The sequence below is a fragment of the Athene noctua genome, chromosome 24, assembly GCF_965140245.1.
Source record: "Athene noctua chromosome 24, bAthNoc1.hap1.1, whole genome shotgun sequence".
NCBI lineage: Eukaryota > Metazoa > Chordata > Aves > Strigiformes > Strigidae > Athene > Athene noctua.
The window spans coordinates 8,699,576-8,726,392 of record NC_134060.1 but is presented as its reverse complement, the minus strand read 5'-3'; the positions used below and the strand labels follow the sequence as shown (position 1 = coordinate 8,726,392).

The 26,817-nt window shown below is 52.4% G+C and overlaps 1 protein-coding gene across 1 annotated transcript; it reads left to right on the top strand.

Moving 5' to 3' along the window:
• Nucleotides 1-2,423: 2,423 nt before the first annotated feature.
• On the top strand, nucleotides 2,424-26,611 carry LOC141969773 (transmembrane protein 209-like). The gene is made up of 18 exons (XM_074925852.1): nucleotides 2,424-2,500; nucleotides 2,674-2,732; nucleotides 3,471-3,605; nucleotides 4,569-4,789; nucleotides 5,146-5,341; nucleotides 5,976-6,151; nucleotides 6,860-6,931; nucleotides 7,854-7,950; nucleotides 8,680-8,805; nucleotides 9,268-9,365; nucleotides 11,281-11,395; nucleotides 11,487-11,584; nucleotides 16,084-16,237; nucleotides 21,211-21,272; nucleotides 21,683-21,863; nucleotides 25,303-25,364; nucleotides 25,813-25,966; nucleotides 26,220-26,611. Exons 1-18 carry the CDS (start codon nucleotides 2,424-2,426, stop codon nucleotides 26,609-26,611), a joined length of 2,475 nt encoding a protein of 824 aa, XP_074781953.1.
• Nucleotides 26,612-26,817: the final 206 nt, after the last annotated feature.

The following is a 26,817-nucleotide window of genomic DNA, read 5'->3' as shown; positions in this document are numbered from 1 at the left end:
AAAATCACTGCACAAGCCCAAAAGTGCCTGGAAACTTCATGTCTCTATTGCCCGTTTCCCACCCGAGATCCACAACCTGGGCCCAGCACCGGCGGGAAGCGGCCTCAGCTCCCCAGGCTGATAGAGCTGGTCCCTGGCAACTCCAGTGGCCACAAAGGGAAAATCGCTGTGGCCACACTGGGGGTGATTTGACTCAGGGGACCGGGCAGCCCACGGCCAAGCAGCATTATTACAGACTGAGGCAAAAAAAAGATTCGATCCCTCGCTTTGCCTTGATGCCCGTCTGTCAGGGCTCCCCGGGGCGAGTTCGGGCCAGGAACCGGGCGCCTTTGGCCGGGTCGGGGTCCCGGCGCTGCCGGGCGCTCCCCGACTTGGGCTGTTGGTTTCGCGGGGTGGGTTCAGCTTTTCTCCCGGGGGGTGTATGTGTTATTTTGTTTATCCCCCCCCGCTCCTGTCACGGGGTTCTCGATGACGCCGGCCGCCCCCCCCCGCTTTCTGCCAGCAGCAGCTTGGCCGCCCCCGGAAGGCGGGCGGGAGCCTTTAGGACCCAGCGGCGTCCCGCCGGCTCTGCGCCCGGCGGCACAGCGGGGGCTCTAACCCCGCTGCCGAGTCCCTACCGCGCCCTGCCCGGAGGTGGGGGGGGCGGCCGCTTCTGCCCGGTCCCCCGGCAGCGCCCGCGGGAGGCGTGGGGGGGAGCGGAGGGGCTGCCTGGGGGTTGCTGCCGGCGAGCGACCGGCAGAGGCGGGACCCGCGGCCGGAGCCGGAGCCGGCAAGGGGCGTCCGGCGCCGCGGTCTCCCGGAGGACGCCGACCCGCGCCCGGGGTGGGGGGGCCGCCGCCGCCCCTGCCCGGTGCCCCGGCCCGCGGGTCCGCCCGGCGCAGCGCGGGGAGGCCGGGTCTACCCGGGGCGGCCCTTCCCGCCCGCGCCCCCCCTGCCCGGCCCCGCCTGCCGCCGCGGCAACGGGCGCCCCCCCCGCGCGGCGCGGCCGTTGGCTCCCGGGTGTGGGGGGGCCGCGGCTGCCGGGCACCCCCGCCCGCTGCCGGCTGGAGGAGGGGGAGCCCCTGCGCCGCCTGAGGGCGAGGGGGAGTCTCCTCGCCTCTGCGGAGCCCCAGCTCTGCCGCAGGTACTGTGGCTGCCCCCGCCCGGCACCGCCTGGGGCCCGGGGCCTGCGCAGGGCCGGGGTCTGAGCGAGGACGTGGGGCCGCCGGGGTGTGGGGTCAGGGCTGGGGGGTGTGGGGGCACCTGTGCGTGACAGGGTCGGGATGGGGGGAGGTGCGTGGCCTCCCCTGTGTGAGGGGGGTGCGAGCTGTGGGGCTGCCGGCGTGTAACGGCGAGGTCTGGCTGGGGGCAGCGCTGAGGCAGCGCCTCTGGCAGTGGGGGGCGCGGGGGGAGCTGTGGAGACCCCCCGGGGCGGTGTGGGGGGGCTGGCTGGGCGGAGCTGTGGGGGCTGCCTGCGTGTGACAGCGGGGACGTGCAGGGGCAGCTCCGAGGGTCCCTGTGCGTGGCGGGGGAAGCTGTGGCAGTTGTTTGTGTGTGGCAGCTCTGGGGGGGAGGCCCCGTGGGGCGGGGGAACCTGGGGCTGTGTGTGGCAGAGGGGGGGCGTGGGGGGAAGCTGGGGGGCTTGGGGCAAGGGGCGGTGTGGGGGACCTCCCTGTGTGACCCCGGGGTCAGCGCCTGCCGGGCTGTCAGGGTGAGGCCTCCCCTCCTGCCTGTGCCCGAGCAGCAGAGGGTGGGGACGTGGGAGGACGTAGTTCAATCTGGAGGGGAAAACCCCCCAGCCAGCCCTCCTCTGCGAGTAGAACAGGATCCAACGTGCCTTTGAGTTCAGTGCCCTGGGAGGGCAACTTCTGCAGGAGGACGTGGTTCGGGGAGAGAGGTGGGGAGCGTGAGGATGGGGAGAGGGTCTCTGCTTGGAGTCGCCCCCTTTGTCGGACGGGAAGGGAAGTCTTGGGGCTGAAACTGTGTGAAAAACCTGTCAAGAAAACTACCAGGCAACGTGTTCTTGTAACATTCTCCCAGTAGCCCTGATGTTTACTATTTCAGCGTTGAATCGTTGTACCGGTAAGGAGGTAGTGATGTGTACGAGAAGTATTTGTCCCAGAAAGCAAATTATTTGTGTTCCCCTCTAGTGACGAATTATGAGACAAGTTTTCAAGTGAGTGGCAGGCAGGAACAGCAGCGTATTTTGGTGACAGGACTAGAAGAAAAAGGCACCAAAAAAGGGTTATTTCCTTCACATCTGTTATTAACTTTGAGATGTACCGCACCCGCAGGACGTGGCTGTACAGTCTGAAAATCCTCTGTTCCCAACTGAAACGAGTGGGAATTTTTAGTAGAAAAACTGCAGAGCTGTGCAAGGCCTTTCCTGCCTCTGGCTCCCTTTGCTTGGAGAAGGCAGGAGCTTTGCCTCTTGCTGCTGAACGATGTTACGGTTCAAAACTGAGGTTGGAATCTGTCCTCTTATCTGCACCTCACCGGAGAAGGTGGATGCTGCTCCTCAGTAATGAGGTGGCAGTGCTGACAGGAGAGTTCATCGAAGAAATATTACCTATTTTTACTGGTAAAAAGAATCTCATTTTTCTGTTTTTAAGATGCTAAACAGGACTCTGGCTAAAGGTAAAGTCCATTTACATAGTTGCAAAATGCTAACTTCTGCTTTTTTTTTCTTTCCAGGGCTGGAAAACTCATAAGCTCATATTACAACATGACATGCTGGCCACTCTGGTATATTGGTGAGTTGCTGCAGCATTTGAATTGTTTTTCAGGGTTCTTTTCTTTTTTTCACTTGCTGGAAAGGTAGTCTTTAAAGTAGCTTTTTTTTTTGGGGGGGGGGGGGGGGGGAATTTTTTGTTTTAAACTTAAATCAAAGCTTTGGTTTGCTGTCTGCTGTCTCCCTTGAAACTTGGAAATTCATCCGTGTTAGTGACAGGTGTTAACAGCTTTCTTAGACAGGAAGAACTTGGTGCATTAAATCTGCTGACTGTGTAGAGGAAGGCTTTGGGAAACACGGCAGATTTTTCTTCTCTATTGTACCGTGGGTGTGGATGGCATTTCACGAGAATTCAAGTTTGTTTTGGAGGAGCAGACTCTAAGCCAGCTGTATCAAATATGATTAGAGGATGAAGCAAGAGGAGGAGAAAAATCATGAGATGAGTGACAGATGATTTGGCAGAGGATGTTTTTTGAGAAATACTGGGAAACTTGATTGTAGTAGATTTGGAAAATGGCTGTCCATCTTTAAAAGTTCAATTTTAGCAGTATCAATTAATCTCAATACAGAAAGGAAAATTATCTCCAATGGTTCGTGCATAAAAAAGGGAAGAAATCTTGGCTATTGCCCAAATTGGTACTTCCTGACAGTACTAATAATTAGACGTGTTTTTAATGGGCATATGCCCGTTTTTGCAAACAAGACACTTTGGTTATTCCCTGTGCTCAAGCTACGGTAAAAACTTCTCTGTTTCTTCTAGAACTCGCACTTGCATCTCTGTTCAGCCTGAACGCCGCCTTTGATTTCTGGGTGTGCTTCAAATACGCAGTGGCACCGACCAGCCTGGTCGTGAGTCCTCCTCGCCAGCAGAGCCTGCTGGGGTTGCAGAATGCAGGTGGGTGCAATAAATATCTCTGGCAATCTTTTTTTATCTTATTTTTTGTTTCTCAACGGCAGGATTCTCTAGCAAAGCGAGTTCTGAATTGCCTCCTCTGACAGGAGCAGTAAACTGAATTACCTGCAGCATATTCAAATTCACCACGTCAAGTGATGATTTGATGAGTGTTTGTGGGGAGAACTGGAGGGGAAACAAACACAGACAGTGGAAAAGGCAGGATGAGAGCCGCTGCTGAAGGACAGGGAGGGGCTTGAACACTGTGAGATTGGGCAAGGAATTTATGACTTGTCCATGGAACTAGGAGCCAGGCAGAGAGTGCAGGTTCATATTTCCTTTTGATTTCCTACTACTGTCACGCTGGGTAAGGAGAACTAAAAGGAGTGACAGACAGACCTTTGTGTGAAGTGTGAAAATGAGCCTAGAGAGTGGTCACTCAGAAAGCTTTTGGAGATCAAAGCAAAGGTCTAAAAAGAACCTGACAAGGCAAATATACCAAAAGTGAAATGCTGGCACGGTAGTATTGCACTCTGCTCGTCTACCCTAGAAGATGAGAAGCAGATGGTTGTAACGCTGTAACACCAAGGTTCGAGCATCTCTCGTATCTCCTGTGTTTAGGTCAGTTGAGACATTCAACGCCTCAAGATGCACAGAGTGGTCAGTAGAGGAGCTGATGAAATAGGCGATGGAATAGAGAAACCCCTGGGTTACGCAAGGTGCCTGGTAACACTGAAATGAAATCTGAAGCTGCAGGATTTATGCTGAGTTGTGGTCCTGTGTCTCAGTCTTCTCTTTTGTCTGTCAGTGGCTTGACTGCCGAGTTCTGTGGGGGCCAGATTTTTCTAGCATCCCTTCTAGCATCTTTTTTAAATCACCTTAAGCTAGCTTTGTATGTGTGTCTACAGCGGGGAGGAGAGTTTGGGGCTGCTGCATCTGCAATGCCAATTCTTTTTTTCCTTCTAGCAGCGGTACAAACAGCTCCACCACGTGAGCTGGCGGCACCTTCTCCTCCGCCCCGGGGCCAGAGTGTGCTGAGTTACAGCCCGTCCCGCCGCCCTCGCGCCTGCCCACAGTTTGGTACCGGTTGTGTCCCGGGGTGCAGCCCCCAAGGACAGGCTCTGTCGAGCGGCAGCGCTTCTTACAGCCCTGCTGGAACCTATTCCCTGAGCAGCAGCTCCAGTCAGGTAAGGACCAGGACAGCTCCCAAGGATGCAGTCTGGGTCTTTGCTTGGTGCCCTGTTCCGCTGAAGGGGACCAGTAGCCAGCAGAGAGTTGTCTATGTGTGTGTTTGCTCCTTTTGCAAAGCGGATCTAAATTTGTCGTACTGGGATTTGTCCTTCTTCCCTAGTGCCACTTCCTTGGGTTTAGTGCATCTGGTTTGTTTCAGAACAAGGCAAACCCAAGCAATCAAAATCTAAGTGCAAAGGAGACCAAAAAAACCCAACTCAGACCCCAAACTTTTATGTTCATGTCGTTTAGAAATCAAGGTGGAATTCTGTCTTCCTTCTATGACACAACTGTTTGTTTCTCTTTGCCCAAGGTTTCCAGCTCCTCTCCCAGCGGGTCACCATACCCCACTAGTGCTGGGCCAGTGGAAAGCGGCGGGTTAAGGTCTCGTTGCGGCTCTTCCCCCGCTCTGTGTAATTCTACGGGCGCAGAGGAGTATGTGACAGACCTCAGGGCACTGCACGCCTTCCTTCGGAGAGAGGAACAGAACTGGCAGAGAAGTCAACTCGGTAAAAAACAAACATTTGATGGGAATGTCTTGGTCAGGAGAAGGGGGTGGGTTTGTTGGTGATTGGCTTTTACGGATGAGAAAAGTCGCAAAGGATTCCAGTGCAGGCACACTAGTAAATAGACCTGACTCGTTTATGGTGATCGTCTGTGACCTTGGTAAAGGGGGCTGCTGACTAGTTGAGTCTTCTACTGAGTGATTCAGACGTGAGGTGGGACATCGTTGTTTCTACCTGTCTCCGTGGCTTAGGACCTTCAGAACGTTTTTCCTCCAAAGTTTTGCTGGGGATGGACTGGGAACGTGTGCTGAGAGGTTGTCTCTGTGGCACTTGTTGGTCGTAGTGGCCCATGATAAGCTGCCGGGCTCTGTTGCCACATGATGAGAGGGTTATCTTGTGGAGAAGGCGTTTCAGATACGGGGAGTGAGTTACCTGCAGGCAGTTTTTGTCCTGGATAGGGACAGTCGGGGTGCAGTTGGTGTTTCTGCAGACTGACCTCAGTGTCCGTATTCATGGCAGTTTGTGTCCATGTCTCTTGCCAAAGCCCTCGTATCCTGACCTGCTGTGCCTGTGCTGTTGCATTGAGAACTTCTTGGCAATGACTGTACGTGACTGTTTAATGAAGGAATCATTTCAGGGTGTTTGGATTCCATCTCTCCTTCCAGCAGCCCAGCTTTGGGGAACTGCAGCCGTTCCATCGCCGACTGCGCGCAGGTGCTGAGACAGTTCCAGTACCAGCTGGCCTGCAGGCCCCGGGCCCCATCACCACACAAGGACGTACCTGACCTGCGCTCGATACGGGCTGCAGAAGAGGTGAATTCCACAGCCAAAGTGGTCAAGGCAGAGAAACAGGTCTGTAAAGTACACGGCTTTGGGCAGACGTTTGGATTTGATCAAAAATATGGGGGAGAGAAATCCTCTAGCACTGAGGTGTCTTCACCCAGCTTGCGAGGCTCCTGGTCCCTGTAAATGGCCATTGCAAACTCTGACTTGTAGTGGGAAAAATATTTCTCCCTTGGAGAGCAAGGCTCACACTGGACACAATACATTTCTGATCTAGAACTGGAGTTGGAAGGGATTTGTGTTGAACCCCGTGGAACAGCTGAAGGATATAAAGCATAAAGCCTTTACGCTGGCATCTGAAAGAAGTCTGATGCCAAGGAATACCATTCCCGTGGCCTCAGGGAAATGGGATCGATTATTTCCTACGTTACCGTAATGAAACTGCCCATTCAGGTACCTCTTCCATCAAGGCTGCAGTTCAGAGCAATTTTATCCTCATAGAGCAGAGAGCTTCAGACTGACTTTGGGCTCATGGCGGGTGGTTGTAGCGTGACTGGAGAGTGAACGCGTCCTCCGTGAAGCTGCTGTAGGAGTCCCGTGATCCACCCAGCAGGTGTATAAGAATTTGGGGAAAAATGCAGTGGGAATGATGTAGTTAGTGTCAGAAATTGTCACAGACTCCAAAAGCTCCTGGTATTCTCTGAAGTTCTTACACGTACTTAATGACCCTTTCCATAGGTTTGGGCACAGGTGATGATGCAGCGCCACCTCCTTGGTCACGTGGATTCCTGGACCATGAAGTTCAGAAACGTAAGTCCCGTCTGGGGCCGAGACGTCCCGTCTCTGTGACAAGGTTTGGTTTTCCTTGCTGGAACCCAGACTGCTAAATGGTGTTTCTGCAGTATTTCTAACTCCCTCTCCCAGGCTCAAAGCATGTGAATTCCAACCCAGAGGCTGGGGTTTCTTTCTGACTGTCCCGAGCAGCGTAATAAAAGCAAAAGGACAAACCTCGATCTCAGTTAGCAACAGCCCTTGCTGGAGCAGGGCAGACTGAATTGCACACGGTGGCAAAATAATTAGTCAGTCGAGCTTTGGATTGCGCCTTCACTCATAGCATCTATCAGGTCTATAGTTCTGCTTGTGTATTTTGTGGGGGTTTTTGGTTTTTTGGTTTTTAATGAGTGGTGAAAAGCAAAGATGAGTATGAGATCCATGCCAGATTGCTGAGCATCTGTTCCTAAACCCAGGGCCAGCACGCTTCAGTTCCCAAATCCCACACAGAGTGTTTATCAGCTTCTTGATTTTCTCAGGCAAATGTGAGAGGGAGTGGCTTCATCAAAGTATAAATTCCCTTTATGGTGGAGGGCTGTGTTCATAATACCCCTTTCCTCACGGTTCAGAAAAGCTTCAGAAAGAAAAGCTTTATCTGATACTTTCTGGAGATGTGTTTTCCCAACTCCTTTATTTGAATTTTCTGGTCTTTTAGACCTTGTAGTCCATTTCTGTACTGGATTTTCTGGTCTTTAGAAAGTATTAGAGAGTCACTGAAACTCTGCCTAACTTGATATTCTAATTGAATTCCTTTACTCCTTGGCTGGCTTCAGTATTTCTGTTGTTAAATTCCTTTGTGATTGTAATGGTAACGATTAGTAGGATGCAAGATAAAGGTTGGGGTTTTTTAAACATTTTTCTTGCTTCTGACCTCTTGAATTTTCACCTTTTTCTTTACTAGTGGATTAATGAGACTATTCTAGTGCCACTTGTCCAACAAATCGAGTCTGTAAGCACTCAGCTGCCAAGAACGGGGTGTCCAGAGTTGCAGACTGGAGGTAGGATGAGGCTTTGGAGCCCCCTTCTTCCCCACCTTGCTTCCTGCACCCTTTGCCCCCCCCCCCCCCCAACCCTTTGCTCCCCCTCCACCCCCCTTTGTTTCCTTCCCCCCTTGCTTCCCCCCTGACATTTACTGGACTGGAAATTCTCACTCTCTCCCTACAAACTCTCCCTCTCTCCGCTACTATGCCTCTTGCCAAATGCTGCCCTCAACAACTCATTTGGACAATTCTCGTCAACTCCACTTGTGGTTTTTCTGCCCCTAGACAATTCTCAAACTACTGCTGCTCTTCTTGCTTCAAATCCAGATGAATTTCAAATCCTGGTGAATCCAGCACTTCAGCCACAACTCCATTTCACAGGCTACCTTTCAATTACCCCCACCTTTGGGGGCTCTTTCCTGGGTCCCCTCAAGAGCCGCAGCTCCTGCCGTGCCTCTAGAAAAACTGGCCAGTGCCGCTCTTGGCCCTACTCTGTTACTCTCCCTCTGCTCTTCAAAGGCCACGTTGGTTCCTTGTAGCTTCTCTGTTCTGTCGTGGCAAGGCGACATCTCCTCCTCCTCTGGAATTGGAAGGGCTCTGTGGGGCAGTGTCAGACAGTCCCTGTTTCCTGGGCTTGAAGCGAGGCACCAAGCAGGGGAGCTCTCTGTAGCCCCACCTGGCACGGGCGGCGCCTGGGTGCCCTGTGGTGCTCGGGGCTGACCTGCGCTGGCGCTTCCTCTCTTGCAGAAGCCACCATCGGCAGTCTGAAGCAGGCAGCGCTCCTGAGAGCTCCGCTCATTCCAGCCCTCGGCGCTCTGGTGCCCTATCTGGATCGGACCCCAAACCAGCAGTATTTGGTCGAGAGGATCAAAGGTACGTGCTGTCACCGGACCGACTTTAAAACTCTCCTGTGACTGGTCAAGTGTTGGTGGCTTCGGATGTTCCTTCAGTGGAGGCGTTGCAAGAGCCACAGGGGGATGAGAGCTGCTTTGAAGCAGCGGAGATGGCTCTTTGCAATTTTTTGTAGCAATGGAACGATGTGGGATTGGGATGAAACTTTGGGAATGTTTTTTAAAAGCTTTATTTCTCATTTCCCCTCTGCATGCTCAGGGTGCAAAGTGATCCAGTTAATCTCTTCGCTAACTAAAACCAAAAATTATCCTGTAAATTTACCTCCCTGTATTCCCTGTATTCTTATCTTTACAAACATTTCATTAGCGGAACATACCCTGTTTTGTCCACTGGAAATGGGTATGAAGCCCCTGAAACTAGCACAAAATTCTGCTTTTGTGTCCTTTCAAGCCCCAGTAACTGCATGAATCTTGTTGCTTGCAGAGCTTTCTCGGGGAGGATGCCTGAGTTCCTTCCGATGGAGCAGAGGAGGGGAATTCAACAGCTGCCAGTGGAACACCCTCTTGCCCACCAACTCCTGTGTAAGTGTTGGAAGCCATCTTGATACAACAGCATAAAGCAGGTTGCCTTTCAGCGCAGGTTCTTTGGAGGGAGCAGCCAGTCAGTCTTTTGAGGAGCAGGGTAAAATCCTGTTGGCGTCATTTGCAGAGAGAATCCCATTGGGTCAGCGGGGTTCCGTGGGGAGCAGCGCCAGCGGGGTTGGACGTTGCGTAGATCACGGCAGTGCAAGTGCAGGGCTTAGCCTTAGGCCGGGCTCTCCGACTCCTCTGCAGTGTCAGTCAGGTCACTGCAGGGAGCAGCCTGACAGGCCCGGGTCTCGCTGGGGCGCTGCCCTTGCTCTGTTTCTTTTAGAAAGGCAAATGTCTGCCTTAACCTGACAATTCCTAATGCAAGGGAAAGCTTTCGCCGCCTTCTCATTTTCCTTTGCTTTAATGGACAGAGGGGAAAAATGCAGATGGAGTGGCATGGCTGTGGTTTAATTCAGTAATATTTTGTGAGAAACCTGAAATCTGTTGTGTCTCTCACGGGGGAGAAGACTCATAGCAATGCTTTGCCCGTTAATCTGAGAGGTCAGGAGGAACAGCGCCTCAGTGTAAACATGGCTTGAAAATTCAACTGAGGGGATGAAAAGAATTGAAGAGCCCAGAACAATTCAGGGAGCCGAAAATGAGGCTTTACAGTGTGAGGCTTCAGTTGAACTCTGTATCTGACAGTTGAATTTGGGCAATTTATTTATTTTTTCCCCACAATAAATAGATTTTCAGTTACTTGGGAGGATAAAACCCAGGAGATATGAATGTTAGAGCTTCACAGCTTTGCTGACAAAGATATCATGAGAGTCAGTTGCTGGAAGCTGAAGTTGTACAAAATCAGTCTTGAAATAGGGTTTGATTTTCTATTTGTGAAGATGATGAAATATGTGACAGTGACTGGCCACAGAGCAGCTCTCGGTGTCTTGACCCACAGCGGGGTGAGGAGCTCAAAGTGTTTAAAGATCATGAGACAGAGGAGGGCACCCTGGAGTGAAACTTCTAGGAATTCTGGGAAAGTTCTGATCTAACAGATTAAAAGAAACACCTGCCGTGAAGTTCTGACATTCAGTGACTCGAGACAATTACTGTAAAAATAAGAAACAGTACAATTTTGGCTTTTTGTTGATCACACTGCAGGTAATACAAAGCTCTGCTTTCCAAGGCACATCTCCCAGATTTCGGGAGACTTTGGCCATTTAGCCCAGAGAAACTCTCTTGTTTTTTCTGTGAAACAGAGCCCGCTACATAGAACGAGCACAGCAAGTACCAGATTACAGATAACTGGGTGATGTTGCCCACATAAAATGTTGACACCTCCCTGGGAAGGGTTAAGCCACTAATAGCAGGCTGCAGCGTGGTTTTCTGCTCGTTTTACCAGTTTATTTCAAAATTTTGACATTCTTAGTAAGACTTGTGGCCAGCTCAGGTTTTTCCAGTGATTTTTGTTTGGCCTTTTGTGAGGGAAAAGAAGAGATTTGCTGTCCTTGGATTCCAGCTGCCCTTCTGAGCCGAATCCTCGCACGTAGCGCAGAACCTGTTGCTAAAACAGTTTGCTTAGAGTTCATGGCCTAAATCAGCTAAATCCGTGACTTTGCCAAATTCTGCAGGGTGCCAGGATAAAGTTGCTCGTGAGGGAACCGAGCTGCTGACGTGCAGCATCAGTTTATCGCGTTGTGACTGAGGCTGTTTCACTGCTGGACAAAACAGACCTGCCTTCACAGCCGTGGCGTGCCGGGCCCGATGGAATCTCTGCTTTAAGTGTTAAACTGCCTCAGGCTCCTGAACACACCAGAGCAGAGTCAGCATTGCAATCGCCAAAACTGTAACTAATAGCCAAGATTATGGCAGGAAAGCTGCTGTATTTTTAAGGACGCTGAAGCGAGATTTGTTTTTCTGTTTCCAGATCATCCTGCACCTCTTCTGCACTTACCTGGACTCCAGGCTGTCGCCTCATCCTGAATGTCCCGAGGGCAAAACATTCAGTTCCCAACGCTTTGTTCAGACACCGGATAAACCAGGTACCGGCGCTCACACTGAGCTGCCCTTGGCCTCTGGGCTCTCATCAGCACCCTTGAAATCCCCGACGCCGTTGAAACTTTGCATTCACAGACACTTCGGACAAAAACACGTTTTGCATCTACCAGAGCAGCATCAACCCGCCCCACTACGAGCTGATCTACCGGCGCTACATCTACAGCCTGCCCCAGGTACGGTGGTGGGAGCAGTGTCCTCTGGCTGTCAAGAAACTGGATTTGGGTTGGATTTGGGGTGGGGTTTTTTTCAGTTCTAGCCACATTTATTGACTGCTGACATGTAGTCTGGCTCAGTGCAGGCAGTAAACCTCAGCTTGGCCTTTGACCATGATGTTGTACTTATTCTGCTCCTAAAGAATAGTTTTAGTATCTGTTTAAGATCCATACGTACCTACGTAGTAGCTTCCCCTTGTTTATTTTCTAACAATTTATTTTAAAATACCATGTCACATAATCCTTGATGTGTGTTGTCACCCAGTGCCTCTCCCTAAGAATCCTGGGGGGAAGTTTCTGTCCTGGTTTTAGGCCCAGAGGGTAACAAAGCCCCATGCAGCCCTTCACTTGCTCCTTCCCCCCCAGTGCTGGGAAGGAGAAAAATTTCAACAAAAAGGCTCAAGAATGGAGATGAGGACAGGGAGGGGTTTTCTCACCCATTAAACCAGGCAAAAACTCAGACTCTTTTGGGGAAGGAAAACAAGAACATCCCTTTAATTCAAGCACTAACAAAACCAGACAGAGTGGGACAGAGAGAAGCATTAAAACCCACCTCCCCCCACCCCTCCCTTCTCCCCGGGCTCAGTTTTGTTTCCGCTCTCTCCACCTTGTCCCCCAGCAGCGCAGGGGCAGGGGATGGGGGGTGAAGTCAGTCCCGCCGCTTCTTCCTGCGAGGTGGGGGGAAGCACTCTGCATTCCCCCCCTGCTCCCTGGGACATCCCTCTCACGGGGACAGTCCCCCCCAACCTCTCTGTGCCCTGAGTCCTCCCCACAGGATGATTCTTCTTGAGAGGCTCCAGTGTGGGTCACCCCCACGTGTCGCTCCTCTGTTCTGCCAGTTGACGGGGTCAGCAGAAAGGACACAGACACCAGTTAAAAAGATCAGCTTTGTTTCACTTTAGTTGAAAGCAGCAGAGAGAATAAGCAAGGTGATGCCCCTGACCATTCTGACCTAAAGTTAGCTCTAGTGATTAGAAAAGACACATCACCAGCTGCCCTCCTACTTTACTGTCACCCGGATCTGTGCTTCGGCTGGGGAGCCCTGTCCCAGCACAGGGTCGGAGAATCCCTCCCGGCAATGGGGAAATCCTACGCAACCAGTCCCCTCGTAGGGGAGGTCTCTGTCTATGCTGGGAGAGGGTCCTGCTTTTATACAGTTTCACAAACAAGTCATATAAAAAAATAAAGGGCATGGAAACATCTGGTAGATCGGCTTCACTCAGGTGCATCCCAGATCTGTCCAGGATCCGGGGTGTGTCTAGGGAGTTGCTGTCTGCTAGGAAACAACCGGCTTAGGGTCCACAAATAGATATTCTTTATCTAGTTTTCAGAGGAAATATGGTCTCATTTGATGCTGATAGGATGCTGGTCGGGAGGTTCACTCAGAGTCAGCTCTGGTTTGAGGCCTGTGGTTCAGGCTTTAGCAGTTTTCAATCGATTGATCGATCCCTGGTCGTTGCTGGAGCTCTGCTCTCCAAAAACCTCCAGCACGTCAAGTATTTTGAGATGATGATGCGGCCAAACCCCACCTTTGATCTTTTTCTGGTATTTCTCTTGCTGAAAAAAGCCCAGTATTAAGGCAAAACCCATTTTGGGGGGTTTGGGTTTGGGGCATTTTCTGGGTGGGAAGGATAAAACCAGGGGGGTTTTTTTTATACAGGATTGTTGGTATAATCAGGTCTCCTGAGCCCACAAGATGTGCTGGGGTTTGTGCTGCAGGGGGGAAGGAAAAACGGGCTGGACTTGCTGGTTTGGGAAAGAAGATTTTGAATTTCTGTATTTTTATTTTTTGGTCGTTTTTTTCTTTTTGTGGGGTTTTTAAATTAGTGTCTGTGTGAGTGTGTGTGTCTGTGTGTTATGTTTTGGACTTGTTTCTTGGTTTTATTTTTGTTCTTGTGGTGGATTTATTTTTGGGTTTTGCTGGCTTAGAGAATTTGTGGGGTTTGGGTTATGGGGTATTTTTAGATTTTTGGTGGGTTTGGGGTTTGGGTTTTGGTGGGTTTTGTTTTTTGGTGGTTTTGGGATTTTTTTTGTATTTTGGGGGGTTTGGTGGTTTTGGTGTTCTTTGGGGGTTTTGGTGGATTTGGGGGTTTTTTTGGTGTCAGGGATTTTTGTATTTTTTGGAGGTTTGGGTTGTTTTTTGCAGGGGGGTTAGCGGTTTTGCTGTTTTGGTGTTTGGCTTTTTGTGGTTTTGATAGTCTTTGGTATTTGTTGTTTTAGGGGGGGTTGTGGTTTTGGGGTTTTGGTTTTAGAGTTTGGGGTTTATTGTATTTTTCATGGTTTTGGTGATTTTGGGTTTTTGGTGGTTTCGAGTTTTTTGTGTTTTCTTTTTCGGTGTGTTTTGGGGTTTGGAGTCTTTTGCTGTTTGGGATTTTTTTGCTGGTTTTCGGTTTTTGGTAGTTTTGGGGTTTTGGTGGGTTTTGGATTTTTGGGGTTTGGGTTTTTCTTGATTTGGGGGTTTTTATTTTTGGCGCTTTTTTTTAATTATTATTATTTTTGTTATTGTTTATTGCTATTCCCCCAAGCCCCCACTGGCAGCCATGCAAGCTCTTCCCTGGCAGGTGCCTCCAGCCCATCCCCAGCTCTGCCCTTCTGCTGCCTGCCCAGGGAGGGGGTCACTGCTTGTTTTGGGCTCAGAACCACAGGTTTTGGGAGCCAGATGGACTGACCCGCGGCTGCAGCCCCTCAGGCTCTAGAAACTCACACGCTTTTGGGGCGAAAAAACCCACTTGTGTTTGTTTCAGAGAAGAATTGTTCAGTATTTGCCAAAAAACCTTTTTATAGATGGGGGAGGAGAATCTCTTGGAAATTCTGGCAAATGGGGGGGCTGGAAACGTAGAGTTTTAGTAGGTTTTTTTCAAAGAGGAATAAAAATCCGTAAGCCCCCGATGCTGAAGATCTCTGTGAGTCATAAAGGGCCAAAACCCCTTTGTCCATAAAAGTTGTGAGACCTGCAGCAGGGGCAGGGAACCCCCCATGTTTTGGTGTGAGAAAATCTATTTTTGTGCTGTATTTTCTCTCTGCAGGGCAGGGGAGCTGCTGGTTTTTGGTGTGAACGGGCTGTTCCTGGCGCCTCTCGTCCCCCGGCAGCCGCCAGGTTTTTCCTTATTAAAGGAGCTGTTTGGGCAAACGCTGGTTTGGGTTTTTCTGGGGCCTCAGCACCGCTCAGTCCGTTGCCGTACCCAGGGGGGACTTGGAAGAACCGGGTTTAGCTGGGACGGACCCACTGACTGACAGACGGACAGATGGACAGGCACCGCCATGGCCAGCGAGGGGGAGCCTGGCCCGCCCCTTTCCCCTCCAGCGCCACAGCCACTGCACAGAGGATGCACCCGTGAGTGGAGTGGGGGCACCTGGGACAGTCTCCCCCTTCCCAACAATTATACCCGACACTGGGAGGGTCCCCCCCATCCTGGGTACCAGGGGAGTTCCCCCTCCTGAGCATCACACGGGGGGGGTGGAATTTCTGTAGCTAAAAACGCCGTGGAGGCCAACAAGCTCTCCAACAGCTCTAAGGTGGGTGGCTGTGACAGGGGTAGGGGGACCCATGGGTGCCTCTGGATGGCTGTAATGGGGTTTCTTTTGCTTCCCTCCACCCCCCCCAAAAAAAAAATAATTGAAAAATCTCTTCAGTTTGCCTTCAAGAAATGGAAGAGCCACAGGATTCTAAACCATCAAAGTCCACCTCCGTTTCCCTTGATGTTTCAATTCTCTATTCTTTCAGTGATCAAAAATGCCCATAAATCTCCGTCAGCCAGCGAGTCCTTTCTTGTCTCTGATCCCAGGGCCTGTGGGGCCATTTCAGGGCCATCAAATCACCCACCTCTTCCTGCATCTGTCTTTTGCAACTTCTTTCGATGTTCCATTTAACATTTCTAATTTCTGAGAAGTTCATCTTATAACCTTTAAGAATATTAAAACTAGACCCTTTGATTATCACCCATTTCTTATGTCTAATATCAGTTAAAATATTAAATATAAATTATATTTATATATTCATATATAATACAATATATAAATATATTACCATGTACTTAATTATATATTTAATTATATATATTAACAAATATAAATATAATAAAAATTTTAAATAAACATACCTAAACTAAAGGTTTCAATCCATCTGTCTTTATCCACTGGTTAACTAGGCTGGGGTTTTGGCCAACCACAGGACGAATGAGCAGCACAGCGTGGTTTTACATCTTCAGACTATTTGAACACCTGCATCCTTACAATAGTTTACTAATTTTTAATCTCTTAATTCAGAATCACAATGACCATTGATTTCTTATTTCTGTGAAGTCATTTATTTGTAATTAATCATTAAAAAAGAGAGATTTTCATCTGTTTCTTAACAGTCACGGAGCTTTACTCCAACCTCAATGTCATCCAGGGCTCCAGAGGTGGGTGGCCTTGGGGACAACCCTGTGCGGTGACAGTGCAGATTCGGGCCGTTGCAGGTGACAATGGTCCCACCCGGTGCCTCCCCTCCCGCAGGATCCACGGTGACGTGTGGGAATGTCCTCTGCCCACTGCTCTTTGACTGGTGGCTCTCGCTCCCCCACCTCCTCGCAGTTGCCGTGATATTTGTTGCCATTGTGGGGGCTCCTAAGAGTGAGTCCTGGATTTGGGACCCCCACAAAGGGCTGGGTGAGCCCAGAACGGCTCCGATGGGTGCCGAGGCCCCCCAGATCTCTGCAGGGTGTCCCTGGAGGGGACATGTGTGTCCCCAGCAGAGCTGATGCTCATGACCCCCAGGGCGGCTCTGCTGGGGCCTGGCTGGGTGTTTCCTCCGGCCCCGCGGCAAAGTGATGCAGAACGTGGAGGTGATGGCATGCTCCGAGTGGGGACCCGCTGGGGGGTGAATTGAGGGGTCCCGTGCCACACCCTGACATCATTATCAATAAGAACCACTTCTCAGGCTGTGAAAGCCTTTAGGCAGGAAAGTTTAGTAGAAGGCCCACAATTACCTTCTGCTAAGGGCCAGCAGGTGTCAGCAGAGAACTCAGAATTAACGGATGTCTGACTGGAGCACAGCAGACAAGACAGATCGTGGTCCCTGCCTGCCCTGAACTCGAGAGAGGGCCCTGAGGAGGTCAGACCAGCCTCTCTACGCTTTCAAGCTTGCTGGGCTGTATCTCTGTGCAATCCACAGTCCCTGCACATAAGGGCAGCCCTATTTTTTAGTCTCTCTGGCAAAGTGATTCTGGGGAGAAGCATTCACTTGGGAGAGCAGGATTTCTCCTTCCCAGCAAGCAGCATTTGCAGAGCAGCAGACAAACTGGCTGACACTTGCCGAGAGCTCTGAAGGCACACAACCCTCTAGAAATGCCCATCATTAGTCCTGCTGTTCTTGTTCCACAAAGCTTGTCTGTCTCCCACAAAAGCTACAACACAAAAGCAAAACCCTTGCACACATCCCATCTCCCTGGGAACTAACCCTACACTTGTCCTCCTTGACTTAACTGTTGCTTTGAGACCACAGAAAAATTTCAAGGCCTAGCAACACCTGGTATGAAATGAAAACAAAGGTCAGATATCAAGTGCAACCCCTCCTGGGGATGTACGCCCAAAAAGAACCCCTCTCTCATTATGGTCACAATCCAGGTAAGGGTGAAACAGCTGCTCTTGAGGAAAGAAGCAGTACAAGGAGCTCCTCCCCAGCACATCACTCCCAGAGCCCTGCTTGGTACCCGGCAGGGCGGGGGCTGCTGCCAGCATGGGCTCCCTGCCTTCCCAAATTCCTCCCTTGACATTCCCGCTTGGCCCAGGTCTGTGTACAGGATTATCTGGCAACTTCACAGCAGCAGCAGTAAAATAAATTAATCTAGAACAGAAAAGGCAGCTAGCATCTGCTCCCTGGCAGAGCATGCAGCAGACGGCAATATTGCCACATTTTGCATGTTTTACAATACTTTTATCTCTTCCTTTCACTTCTCATAAAGCAGACAGCATGGGTCCAGCAGGATCAGGCACAGAAACATGGAAAAATTTGGGAAAAAAAAGACTTTGGATGTCTCTGGTCTAAACCCTCTGCACAAAACCGACAATTCCAAAGATAAAACAGGTTGTGCCAGACGTGGCCAGCAGTGTTAAATATATCCCAGGATGGAGATTCCCCACATCTCTGGACCACAATAAACCTTTCCTTACCTATAAGTTACCAGACAATTGTCCTCTAAACACAGCTACAGCACAGGTCCCAAGTGATCCTGTGTGTTGTGACCCTACACCCTTTGTTCTGGAGATTAACCTCAGCACGGGCCTTCAAAGTCCTTGGCTCCTGGAAAAGAAGAGAAAGTCTCCTGGTTTGGGCGTTTTTTGTTTGTAAGCAGCCATCTGCTGAACTATTGTCTGAGACCAAAACGCCAGCTGCTTCACAGCACCGACAAAAGGCAGCAGACAGCAGAAAGGCACCGAGGTCATCTGTCTTGTGCATACAAGTGCCAGAAGATGTGCAACGGGACAACAACCCCAAGGGAATAAAAGCAGCCCTTTTTAGCAGCCTTTATCTTTGGCCCTGAACATGAAATAAGATACCTACCTCTTCTTCCTGGTCTCATACAATCCACCAGCACCAAGAATTCCCTGGTTACAACATGTCAGAGAAGCTGAGCATTAAGGTGGAAGAACTACCAGGGCTCTCAAAACTGAGAATAACACAGAGCTGGTAAAAGAATAGTTAAGTGCCACTGTTTTACGGAACTGCTAGCTCTTTAACTAGCAGCTGAAGACAGAGTATGGGCTTGCTTATTCAACATCCTCCCACGACAAGCCTTTGCACCTTGCTCTGAAAAAGCTGGTTGCATCCAGCACATGGGTTCAACAAAGCTTCACCACCGTCCAGACTGGCAGCTCTGTGCTCCTTGGGGTGGGGAGGCAGGTGATGGCGGTACCAGGGTCAACAACACACGTTACCAGACAAACAGCACGGAGGTTGTCCGTGGCATTAGGCATTGGCTTCTAAACCCCCTACTCTTTGGTACCTTCAGCAAACCGCCAGCTCTGATTCAGCCCTCCGCTGGTTTTCTGGAAGGGTAACAAAAGCAGCTTCAGCGAGGTCAGAGTTAGACCACAAAATCTGCTTCCCTCAGAGATCAGGCCCTGCTGTCTCTGAGCAGCTCAGATCCCCCAACAGCCGCTTGGCCTGCAGGAACTGAACAGCTCCAGTCTGACCAGGGGACGAGGCAAAGCCTGGGGAAGAAGGCCAGCTGTGAGACAGTTTGACAAAGGAGAGGGCAGAGAGAAAACGTGGGGCAATAGAGCTTCCAAAGGAGAATCAGGGCTTCAGGACCCCAATCCATGAACTAGACATTTTGCATCTGTACAGATGTTACTGTACTTGGAAGGGCAGAACACTAAAATCCATTGCCCAGGGAGAAGAGAGAAGCTTTGGAGATGAGCACGCAGCACGGCGCTGCCCACTCTTTAACAGCCAGCAGAGCAGACACCAGCCCTGTCCCGCCTGCTTCACACGGCATCCCTGCAGCCACAGGCACCTTCTGAAAGGGGGGAACCTGCGAGAGCAGTTTTTAAATGTGTTGCCATGAAGACCAGGCAGTTACAGAAAAGAGATTTCACAGGGAGAAAACCAGGGAAAGGGAACGGAGGAAGTCAGTCTGCATGGCTACATGAAAAGAAAAAAAAAAAACAAACAACAAAAAAAAGCCCCACCAACAAAACCCAAACCAACCAAAACCCAGAAAAACTAATTTGTCTTTGGGAAAGGTTGAAATTAGAAGCTCTGCACAGAAACTGACCTTTGTCCAGAAAGCCAGAGGAGCAGCAGGGCTCCGCAGAGGGGCTGGGCCCCAGGACAACCACCTGCTCACCACCCCCCCACCCCCCATCTCTCCCAGCACCTCCCAGCTGGGAAACACTGTCCCCCAGCCAGAAGGCAAGAGCCCGCCTGGGCCAGCTCTCGCCCTCGGGCTTCATGCCGGTTTCTGATCAGCACCTCTCGGCTCTGGTGACCGGCACCCTCTGAAGCACCGCTCCGAGGTGTTTCATCAGATTGAACCCCCCCAACCCAAATCACCACAGGGGGCAGAAATATTAAATGCGTCACTTCTTTCACACTTGAAGTAAAAATAAAGGGCTAAAACTCACTTTCCCTGGGGTAACCTGACAGATCAACCCGCAGACACAACAGACCCTCACAGACTGCAAAGCCCCACCGAGTTCAGGGTAAAAGGACAAGCACAGTCACACATCCGAACCTCTGAACAGCCTGAACTGCGACAACAAACCTTGGTTTTGAGAAAAATTCAGCCCCGTGAAAAAGTTTGGCTCTTTAGACGGAAGCTTTCCCCTTCCGCAGTGATCCCGCCCCCCCTCCAGGGAAATGGGCCCCAGCCCCCTGCGCCCACCCACTGCTAGGCCGCAGCCACCACCACTAGAGCTGGGGCTGCTGGGGCTGGGGCTGGTTCTGCTGCCACTTTGCGGGAGAAAAAGTCAGTCAGCCCTCCAGAACAAAGCGACTGTTTTCAAAGGAGGAATTCCCACTTGCTGGGTGAACCAAATCTCTGCATGGCAACATCCCTCAGGGGAGACCATCGAGAGCTGGAGGCCTCCTGCCTAGGCCGCTCCACTGGAGACCATAGAGCCCTGGCAGAGTGTCGCAGGAAGTAGGCCCTGTGGGGGCCAGGGGGCGCCCGGGGGGGGCTCCAGCACATTGTCCCCCCCCAGCACCTGCCCACACCCCTGCCTGTGCTGTGAGGGGGGACTGGGGACCCGGGGGGATTATTGGGGGGGGTGTTACTGGGGTTCTGTGCGAGTTGTGGGGGTTACTGGGGTCCGGGGGTGAGGGGTGGGGGGGGGGTATTATTGTCCTAGGGGGGGTGTAATGGAGTCGTGGGTGGGTGGGGGTCCTGGAGGGGTTAGGGAGGGTTACTGGGGTCCTCAGGGGGGGTCTTGTGGGAGGAGAGGAGACACTCTCTGAAGAGCATCTTTTTACCAGAGCTGCAGACGAGCGACAAGTGCAATGGAGGGCTGCTGCACCGTGGCTGTCAGCTCTGAGCTGTGCAGCTTGTTCCCCACGCTCCTGCAGCTCTCCACCGAGGGTAAGGTTTTCAGGAGCTCCTTCCCAAAGGACACCGGGGCTGTCCACGGTCAAAAGCTGTGGCTGCTGGGTTGTGGGAGTGGCTGGAGAGGGCTGGGGGCTGCCGCGAGAGCCCTGCCTGAGGGTCCCACCGGGCTCAGGGGACCGTGCGGCAACCAGGACCCCTGGGTGGCATGTTCCCCTTGTGAAGGGGGCCGTCCAGGGCCAGCTTCCCCTGGTAGCTGGCACCTCTTGGGGTTCTGGCTCTGGGATGAAAAGGGGTCCTGCATCCCAGCTGCGTTAGATGGCCACAGCCCTGGTGCTGAGCCCTTCTCACATGCCCATTTGTGCTTCAGCCCTGCCCCAGGAGCAGCGTAAGGCTGGCAGTCACCAACTGGGGCACAGCCCAGCTCCGCAGCCGCGGCAGCGTTTGTCTGGGCTGGTTTTGGACACCTGCATCTGGCACCCCCTGGGCAAGGAGCTTGCCAAGAGGCTGTGAGATGGCTGGCCTGGAGCCTGACATCTCTTTCCTTCCCTTGCTTTGCAGAGGTCGTGGCTATCTGGGATGCCGTGTCTGCATACATCCTGGGACAGCTGAAACTGGACAAGGTGGGCTGGCGTCTTGGTTCCCCTTTTCTCTCCAGATCCCGGGCCCGGCGAGCAATCCCTGCCTGAGCATCATGGCAGCACAGCAAGACAACCCCGTGTGCCCACAGCTGCTTCTTGGTCAACCGGGAGAGAAACCAAGTCCAGATCTAGTCTGAGAAAGCATTTGGCGCACGATGGGGCTTCCCTCTTTCCTGTGATCAGAGTGAAGAGGCCAAGCAGAGACACAGGGGATTATGCTGGGTCCGTGCCAAGGATAATCCCTGGGAACCAGTCCGAGGAGTATTCCCTGTGCTGGAAATGCCGGGGATCTTCTTTGGCCAAAGGATGTTAGCAAACACCTTGAGGAGGGGAAGACAAGAAATGGAGAACATGGGCTTCTCCCAAAGCTTTCACTTTTCCCATCTCTGAAGTCTGCGCTCATCAGCCTGTTTGTCTTTTTCCTGGGCAGGGTGTCCTGGTCACACTTCGCTGTGGTCCAAGAGCGATTCGTCGGCGAAGAAGAGGTGTATGTGGTTCGAAGACCAGTCTTCCGGCTGGACATCGATGAGATATGTCTGCAGGAGCTGGCATTCCCCACAGTGGTTATCCCTGGTGAGAAGGCAGTGAGTTAATGCTGTTGTTGTGTCAGGTGGGGGGTTTCTAAGGCCTTTTTTTCCTCTCTCAGCAGGAGATGACTGTGCACATCTCTCCTCCAGGAGACAGGACGCTGTGTCTGGATTCCAGCCCGTGCTGTCCCCAGGGCTCGTGTCCTCGAGGGGAGCCGGGAGGGTGTCACCCCGCGAGGGGCTGGTGTGTTGCAGCAGTCGGTGCTGTGAAGGCTGGCAGGCGACCAGCGCTGTGAGGGCTGGGGGGTGGCAGCGGGGTGGCAGCGGCTGTTGGGGTCCCTCATTTGCACAGCCCCGCCCCCACCCGCTGGGGAATCTCTGGGTCCCTGGGGCAGTTTTTGAAGGGTCCCTCCCAGTTCTGTCAACGGACCCAGCGCAGCTAGGAGGTGCAGTTGGAGCTGCTGGGCCTGGCAGAAACCCCTCCACACTTGTGATTCAGAAGAGGTAAAATTTGGGCCCCCAGGTCTCCTTGGACGATCTTCAGGAGCTGGGGGCTGCGGGGGAGACGGGCTCTCTTCCTCTGCTCCAGTGACTAGTCCCATTGCTCACAGGCAGGGGAAGAGCTTGAACAGGTGAATCTGCCATTCCCCTTCTCTGGGGGTTACAGGAGCTCTTCTGGGGGTGAGGGAGGTGTCAATTCACCACCTGAGCCAGACTGGGTAGTGCAGCGATGGGCTGTAATTTATCCGACCTCAGCAGTGTGTCTGTGGTGTAGCTAGAATCTTCTCTGCCTGCACAAGTGTCCTGGGGGCCTCTTTTGTTTTAAAGGAGATATAATAAATAAACTCGGTGAATCCAGTGCATGGTCTCTCTGACCAAACGCATAAGCATTGACTTGAGGGTAAGATAAACAGTTCCTTGAACTCATTGGTTATACGGACTAACCCCCCGTTGCCTAAAATGGGACCAGGATTGGCTGGGAGGTGGGGTGCCTCCATTAGAAACATCCACGTTGAGGCAGATGAATCCCACCACAGGCTCCTGTGTTCCTCACCAGGTCTCTGACAGCTCTGCTCTTGGCCCTCACTGAAGCCAAGTACAGTCTCTGTCTCCTTTATTTGCATCTTTTTTTCTCTCTATTTTTTTTTAACAGAAGGGAGATTCTTAGACGTTCAGTTGCAGATGCTTCTGTTTGAAGATCACGCCTGGATCTCCAGGGAGGTCTAATTAGATGCCTTTCCTGTTCATCTGTGACAAGCTCAGGCCCTCTCTCCTGTTTCTGAGCACCGCTGCCCGAGGCGCCTGGCATTGCCGGGGAGATTCTGCACCTCGTTGTGCACCATGAATTTTGTTGGTCAGCAGGCATGAAGTCTTTTTAGGACATAAGCTACCTAAATTGCTCTGAAGTGAAAAAAGTGTTCTGTAACTTCTGAGAGATAACACTGGAATAAAATCAGAATATAACCATTTTGAGTACAAGAGGCTTAAAACATTAGGTAAAAGTTACGAACACAGCTCTATTTTATTTTGTTTTTTGTTTGGATTCTTATCTATTTTAGATTTAAAATTTGAATTTAAACAAATATCACCAAGTATTTCTTGCAAATGAGAATAACCCAAGTAGCAGTTACAAAGAGTGTTTTGGCTTAAAAGCGATTTGTATTTTTGAAGCCAAATCTACAAGTTCCTGTTAAATCAAAGAGGCCTCAAAAAAAGATCTTTTAATTCTGTGTTACAAGTGTTGTGAGTCGCCGCCTTCTAAACCATTATTGTCAAAGTTGTGTGGTAGAGACGAAGGCGATCAGTGGCTGGGCTGTGGCCTCTCAGGACACGGGTCTCCTTTTGCTCAGAAGACTCTCAGGCTGCAGCAAGCGCCCAGACGTCACAGCGAACACAGAGGCTCCAAAAGAGTAATCATCAAGATACAAAGGAGGAATGGGCAAGAAAAAGGCGAAAGCCTGAATCCTGTCTGTCCTAAATCAGGAACTGCTCAGCTCCGGGCTGGCCGCACAGGCCACCTGCAGTTCAGGGTCTAAGGCACAAACCTGCTGCAGGTCGGTAATTACCTTCCTCACAAAAGAAAAATAAACCAGTAAAGGGAGATGCCTGTTCCTTAGTTCAGTGAAGGGAAAAGCAACTTCTCTTGAGGTCTGTTTGCCTCTTTTGGAGGACGGGCCCGCGCCTGAAGGAGAAGAGTGTCCTGACAGCAGCTGCCGGGCAGGCTGAGGGGTGCGGGGAGCCTGCTCCCGGGGAAGCTGCTCCACTCTGTGTGGCTCAGTCGCTGTGGGTTGGGATCTGAAGCCAGGTCCCAGCAGGCACACCGTAACTCCCTGCTCGCTCTCTGCCTGCTGATTGTCCCGGTACCGCTCCAGATGTGCAGGCAGGAGGACGCCCACCGCTAACGGGAGAGTCTCTCCTCAGGACGCCGCAGCCCCGAGCTCCGCCCTGCGCTTGGCCCGTGAGGAGCCGCGGCTCCGGCTGCAAAACCCCAGTGAGGGGGGGATGCGGGTGTGGGGCTTGTGCAGGGAGCGCCTGAGCCAGACCAGATGGTGGGCAGGGGAAGCCCCGTGCCAGCCAACTCTCTGTGATGTCATAATGCACCTTCCAGTGATGCATACTGATGTCACAAGGGATGCCCCACATAAAAGGAGAGGTCTCCTCAGGGCCACAGCACTTCCCAGCAAGGCCTGGGCGTTGCTGGACACTGCTCAAGGGCTGCCCTTTGAAGCTAATCTAGAGCCAGCAGAAGGGTCAGGAGACAGCAGGGCTGTGCTGGTGGGCCCTCGCTGAGAGGCAGAGGAGCAGGGGCACATCAGAGAGGAGAGGAGACACTCTCTGAAGAGCATCTTTTTACCAGAGCTGCAGACGAGCGACAAGTGCAATGGAGGGCTGCTGCACCGTGGCTGTCAGCTCTGAGCTGTGCAGCTTGTTCCCCACGCTCCTGCAGCTCTCCACCGAGGGTAAGGTTTTCAGGAGCTCCTTCCCAAAGGACACCGGGGCTGTCCACGGTCAAAAGCTGTGGCTGCTGGGTTGTGGGAGTGGCTGGAGAGGGCTGGGGGCTGCCGCGAGAGCCCTGCCTGAGGGTCCCACCGGGCTCAGGGGACCGTGCGGCAACCAGGACCCCTGGGTGGCATGTTCCCCTTGTGAAGGGGGCCGTCCAGGGCCAGCTTCCCCTGGTAGCTGGCACCTCTTGGGGTTCTGGCTCTGGGATGAAAAGGGGTCCTGCATCCCAGCTGCGTTAGATGGCCACAGCCCTGGTGCTGAGCCCTTCTCACATGCCCATTTGTGCTTCAGCCCTGCCCCAGGAGCAGCGTAAGGCTGGCAGTCACCAACTGGGGCACAGCCCAGCTCCGCAGCCGCGGCAGCGTTTGTCTGGGCTGGTTTTGGACACCTGCATCTGGCACCCCCTGGGCAAGGAGCTTGCCAAGAGGCTGTGAGATGGCTGGCCTGGAGCCTGACATCTCTTTCCTTCCCTTGCTTTGCAGAGGTCGTGGCTATCTGGGATGCCGTGTCTGCATACATCCTGGGACAGCTGAAACTGGACAAGGTGGGCTGGCGTCTTGGTTCCCCTTTTCTCTCCAGATCCCGGGCCCGGCGAGCAATCCCTGCCTGAGCATCATGGCAGCACAGCAAGACAACCCCGTGTGCCCACAGCTGCTTCTTGGTCAACCGGGAGAGAAACCAAGTCCAGATCTAGTCTGAGAAAGCATTTGGCGCACGATGGGGCTTCCCTCTTTCCTGTGATCAGAGTGAAGAGGCCAAGCAGAGACACAGGGGATTATGCTGGGTCCGTGCCAATGATAATCCCTGGGAACCAGTCCGAGGGGTATTCCCTGTGCTGGAAATGCCGGGGATCTTCTCTGGCCAAAGGATGTTAGCAAACACCTTGAGGAGGGGAAGACAAGAAACGGAGAACATGGGCTTCTCCCAAAGCTTTCACTTTTCCCATCTCTGAAGTCTGCGCTCATCAGCCTGTTTGTCTTTTTCCTGGGCAGGGTGTCCTGGTCACAGGACTCGGGACCTTCGCTGTGGTCCAAGAGCGATTCGTCGGCGAAGAAGAGGTGTATGTGGTTCGAAGACCAGTCTTCCGGCTGGACATCGACGAGATATGTCTGCAGGAGCTGGCATTCCCCACAGTGGTTATCCCTGGTGAGAAGGCAGTGGCCAACCTCCGCTTGCCCCCTCCATGTCTGGGAGCGGGGTGCGTGCTCTCTGCTCTGTGGAAAGGCAGGCGAGAAGCAGAGAATTGCCACCAAGGGTCAGGGGACGGCTTGAGCTCCCCCAAAACAAAGCACTCCCCACGAGCTGTTGCGGTCAAACACCTTTGCTCGGGCATTTTGTCAGGAACCTGACAGGGAAATTTGGCCTGCTGTGGCACTGACGATGTTCCTCCTCCTCGCAGGCAACATTGAGATCAAGACGCTGAACTACAAGTGGCTAGCGCAAGCCACCTCCTTCCCGCAGCACGTGGTGGAGGACTGTGTGCAAGAGACCATCTTCTTGTACTCTTTCCAGCTGAGGAACAGGCAGCGCCTGGCCTTCGCCTTCAAGGACATCGGCGTGCTGTCCTGCAGAGACCACGTCCTGTGCATGCGGTTTTATTACGACTGCGTCACGGGGCTGGAGAGCGAGGCCAGCCAGATCGCACTGCTTCACACTGTAAGTCGCTCAGGCTTTGAGGGCTGCTTCAGCGTCTTCGGGAAGCCTGGTGAAGGGCGAGCCACCCAGTTGTCACCGGCCAGCCTGGACGTGACAGGCCAGTCCAATGCCTGTCCCCGTGCTCACCCCCACTGAGCTCTCCGCGAGCACAGAAAGTTTCTCCCGAGTTTCTGGGTCCTTGCCCGACAAAAAGCCCCGCAGGGTTTTTGCGCAGTGTCGGTGTTGGCTGTGCAGCTCCTCCAGAGCACAGCAAGGGCTAAAGTTCATGGTGGGCGGGCGGGGGGGGGGGATTTGGGGGAGAGCTGTGCAGAGGTGGCTCTCTTTTGGAGCCGGAGACAGCT

Bases quoted from the DNA above. Each gene is read 5' to 3' on its own strand.
- LOC141969773 (XM_074925852.1), top strand. From the start codon at position 2,424: ATGTTACGGTTCAAAACTGAGGTTGGAATCTGTCCTCTTATCTGCACC. The intron at 7,951-8,679 runs GTAGGATGAGGC...CCTCTCTTGCAG, and splicing joins TCCAGAGTTGCAGACTGGAG to AAGCCACCATCGGCAGTCTG. The intron at 25,365-25,812 runs GTGGGCTGGCGT...TTTCCTGGGCAG, and splicing joins GACAGCTGAAACTGGACAAG to GGTGTCCTGGTCACAGGACT.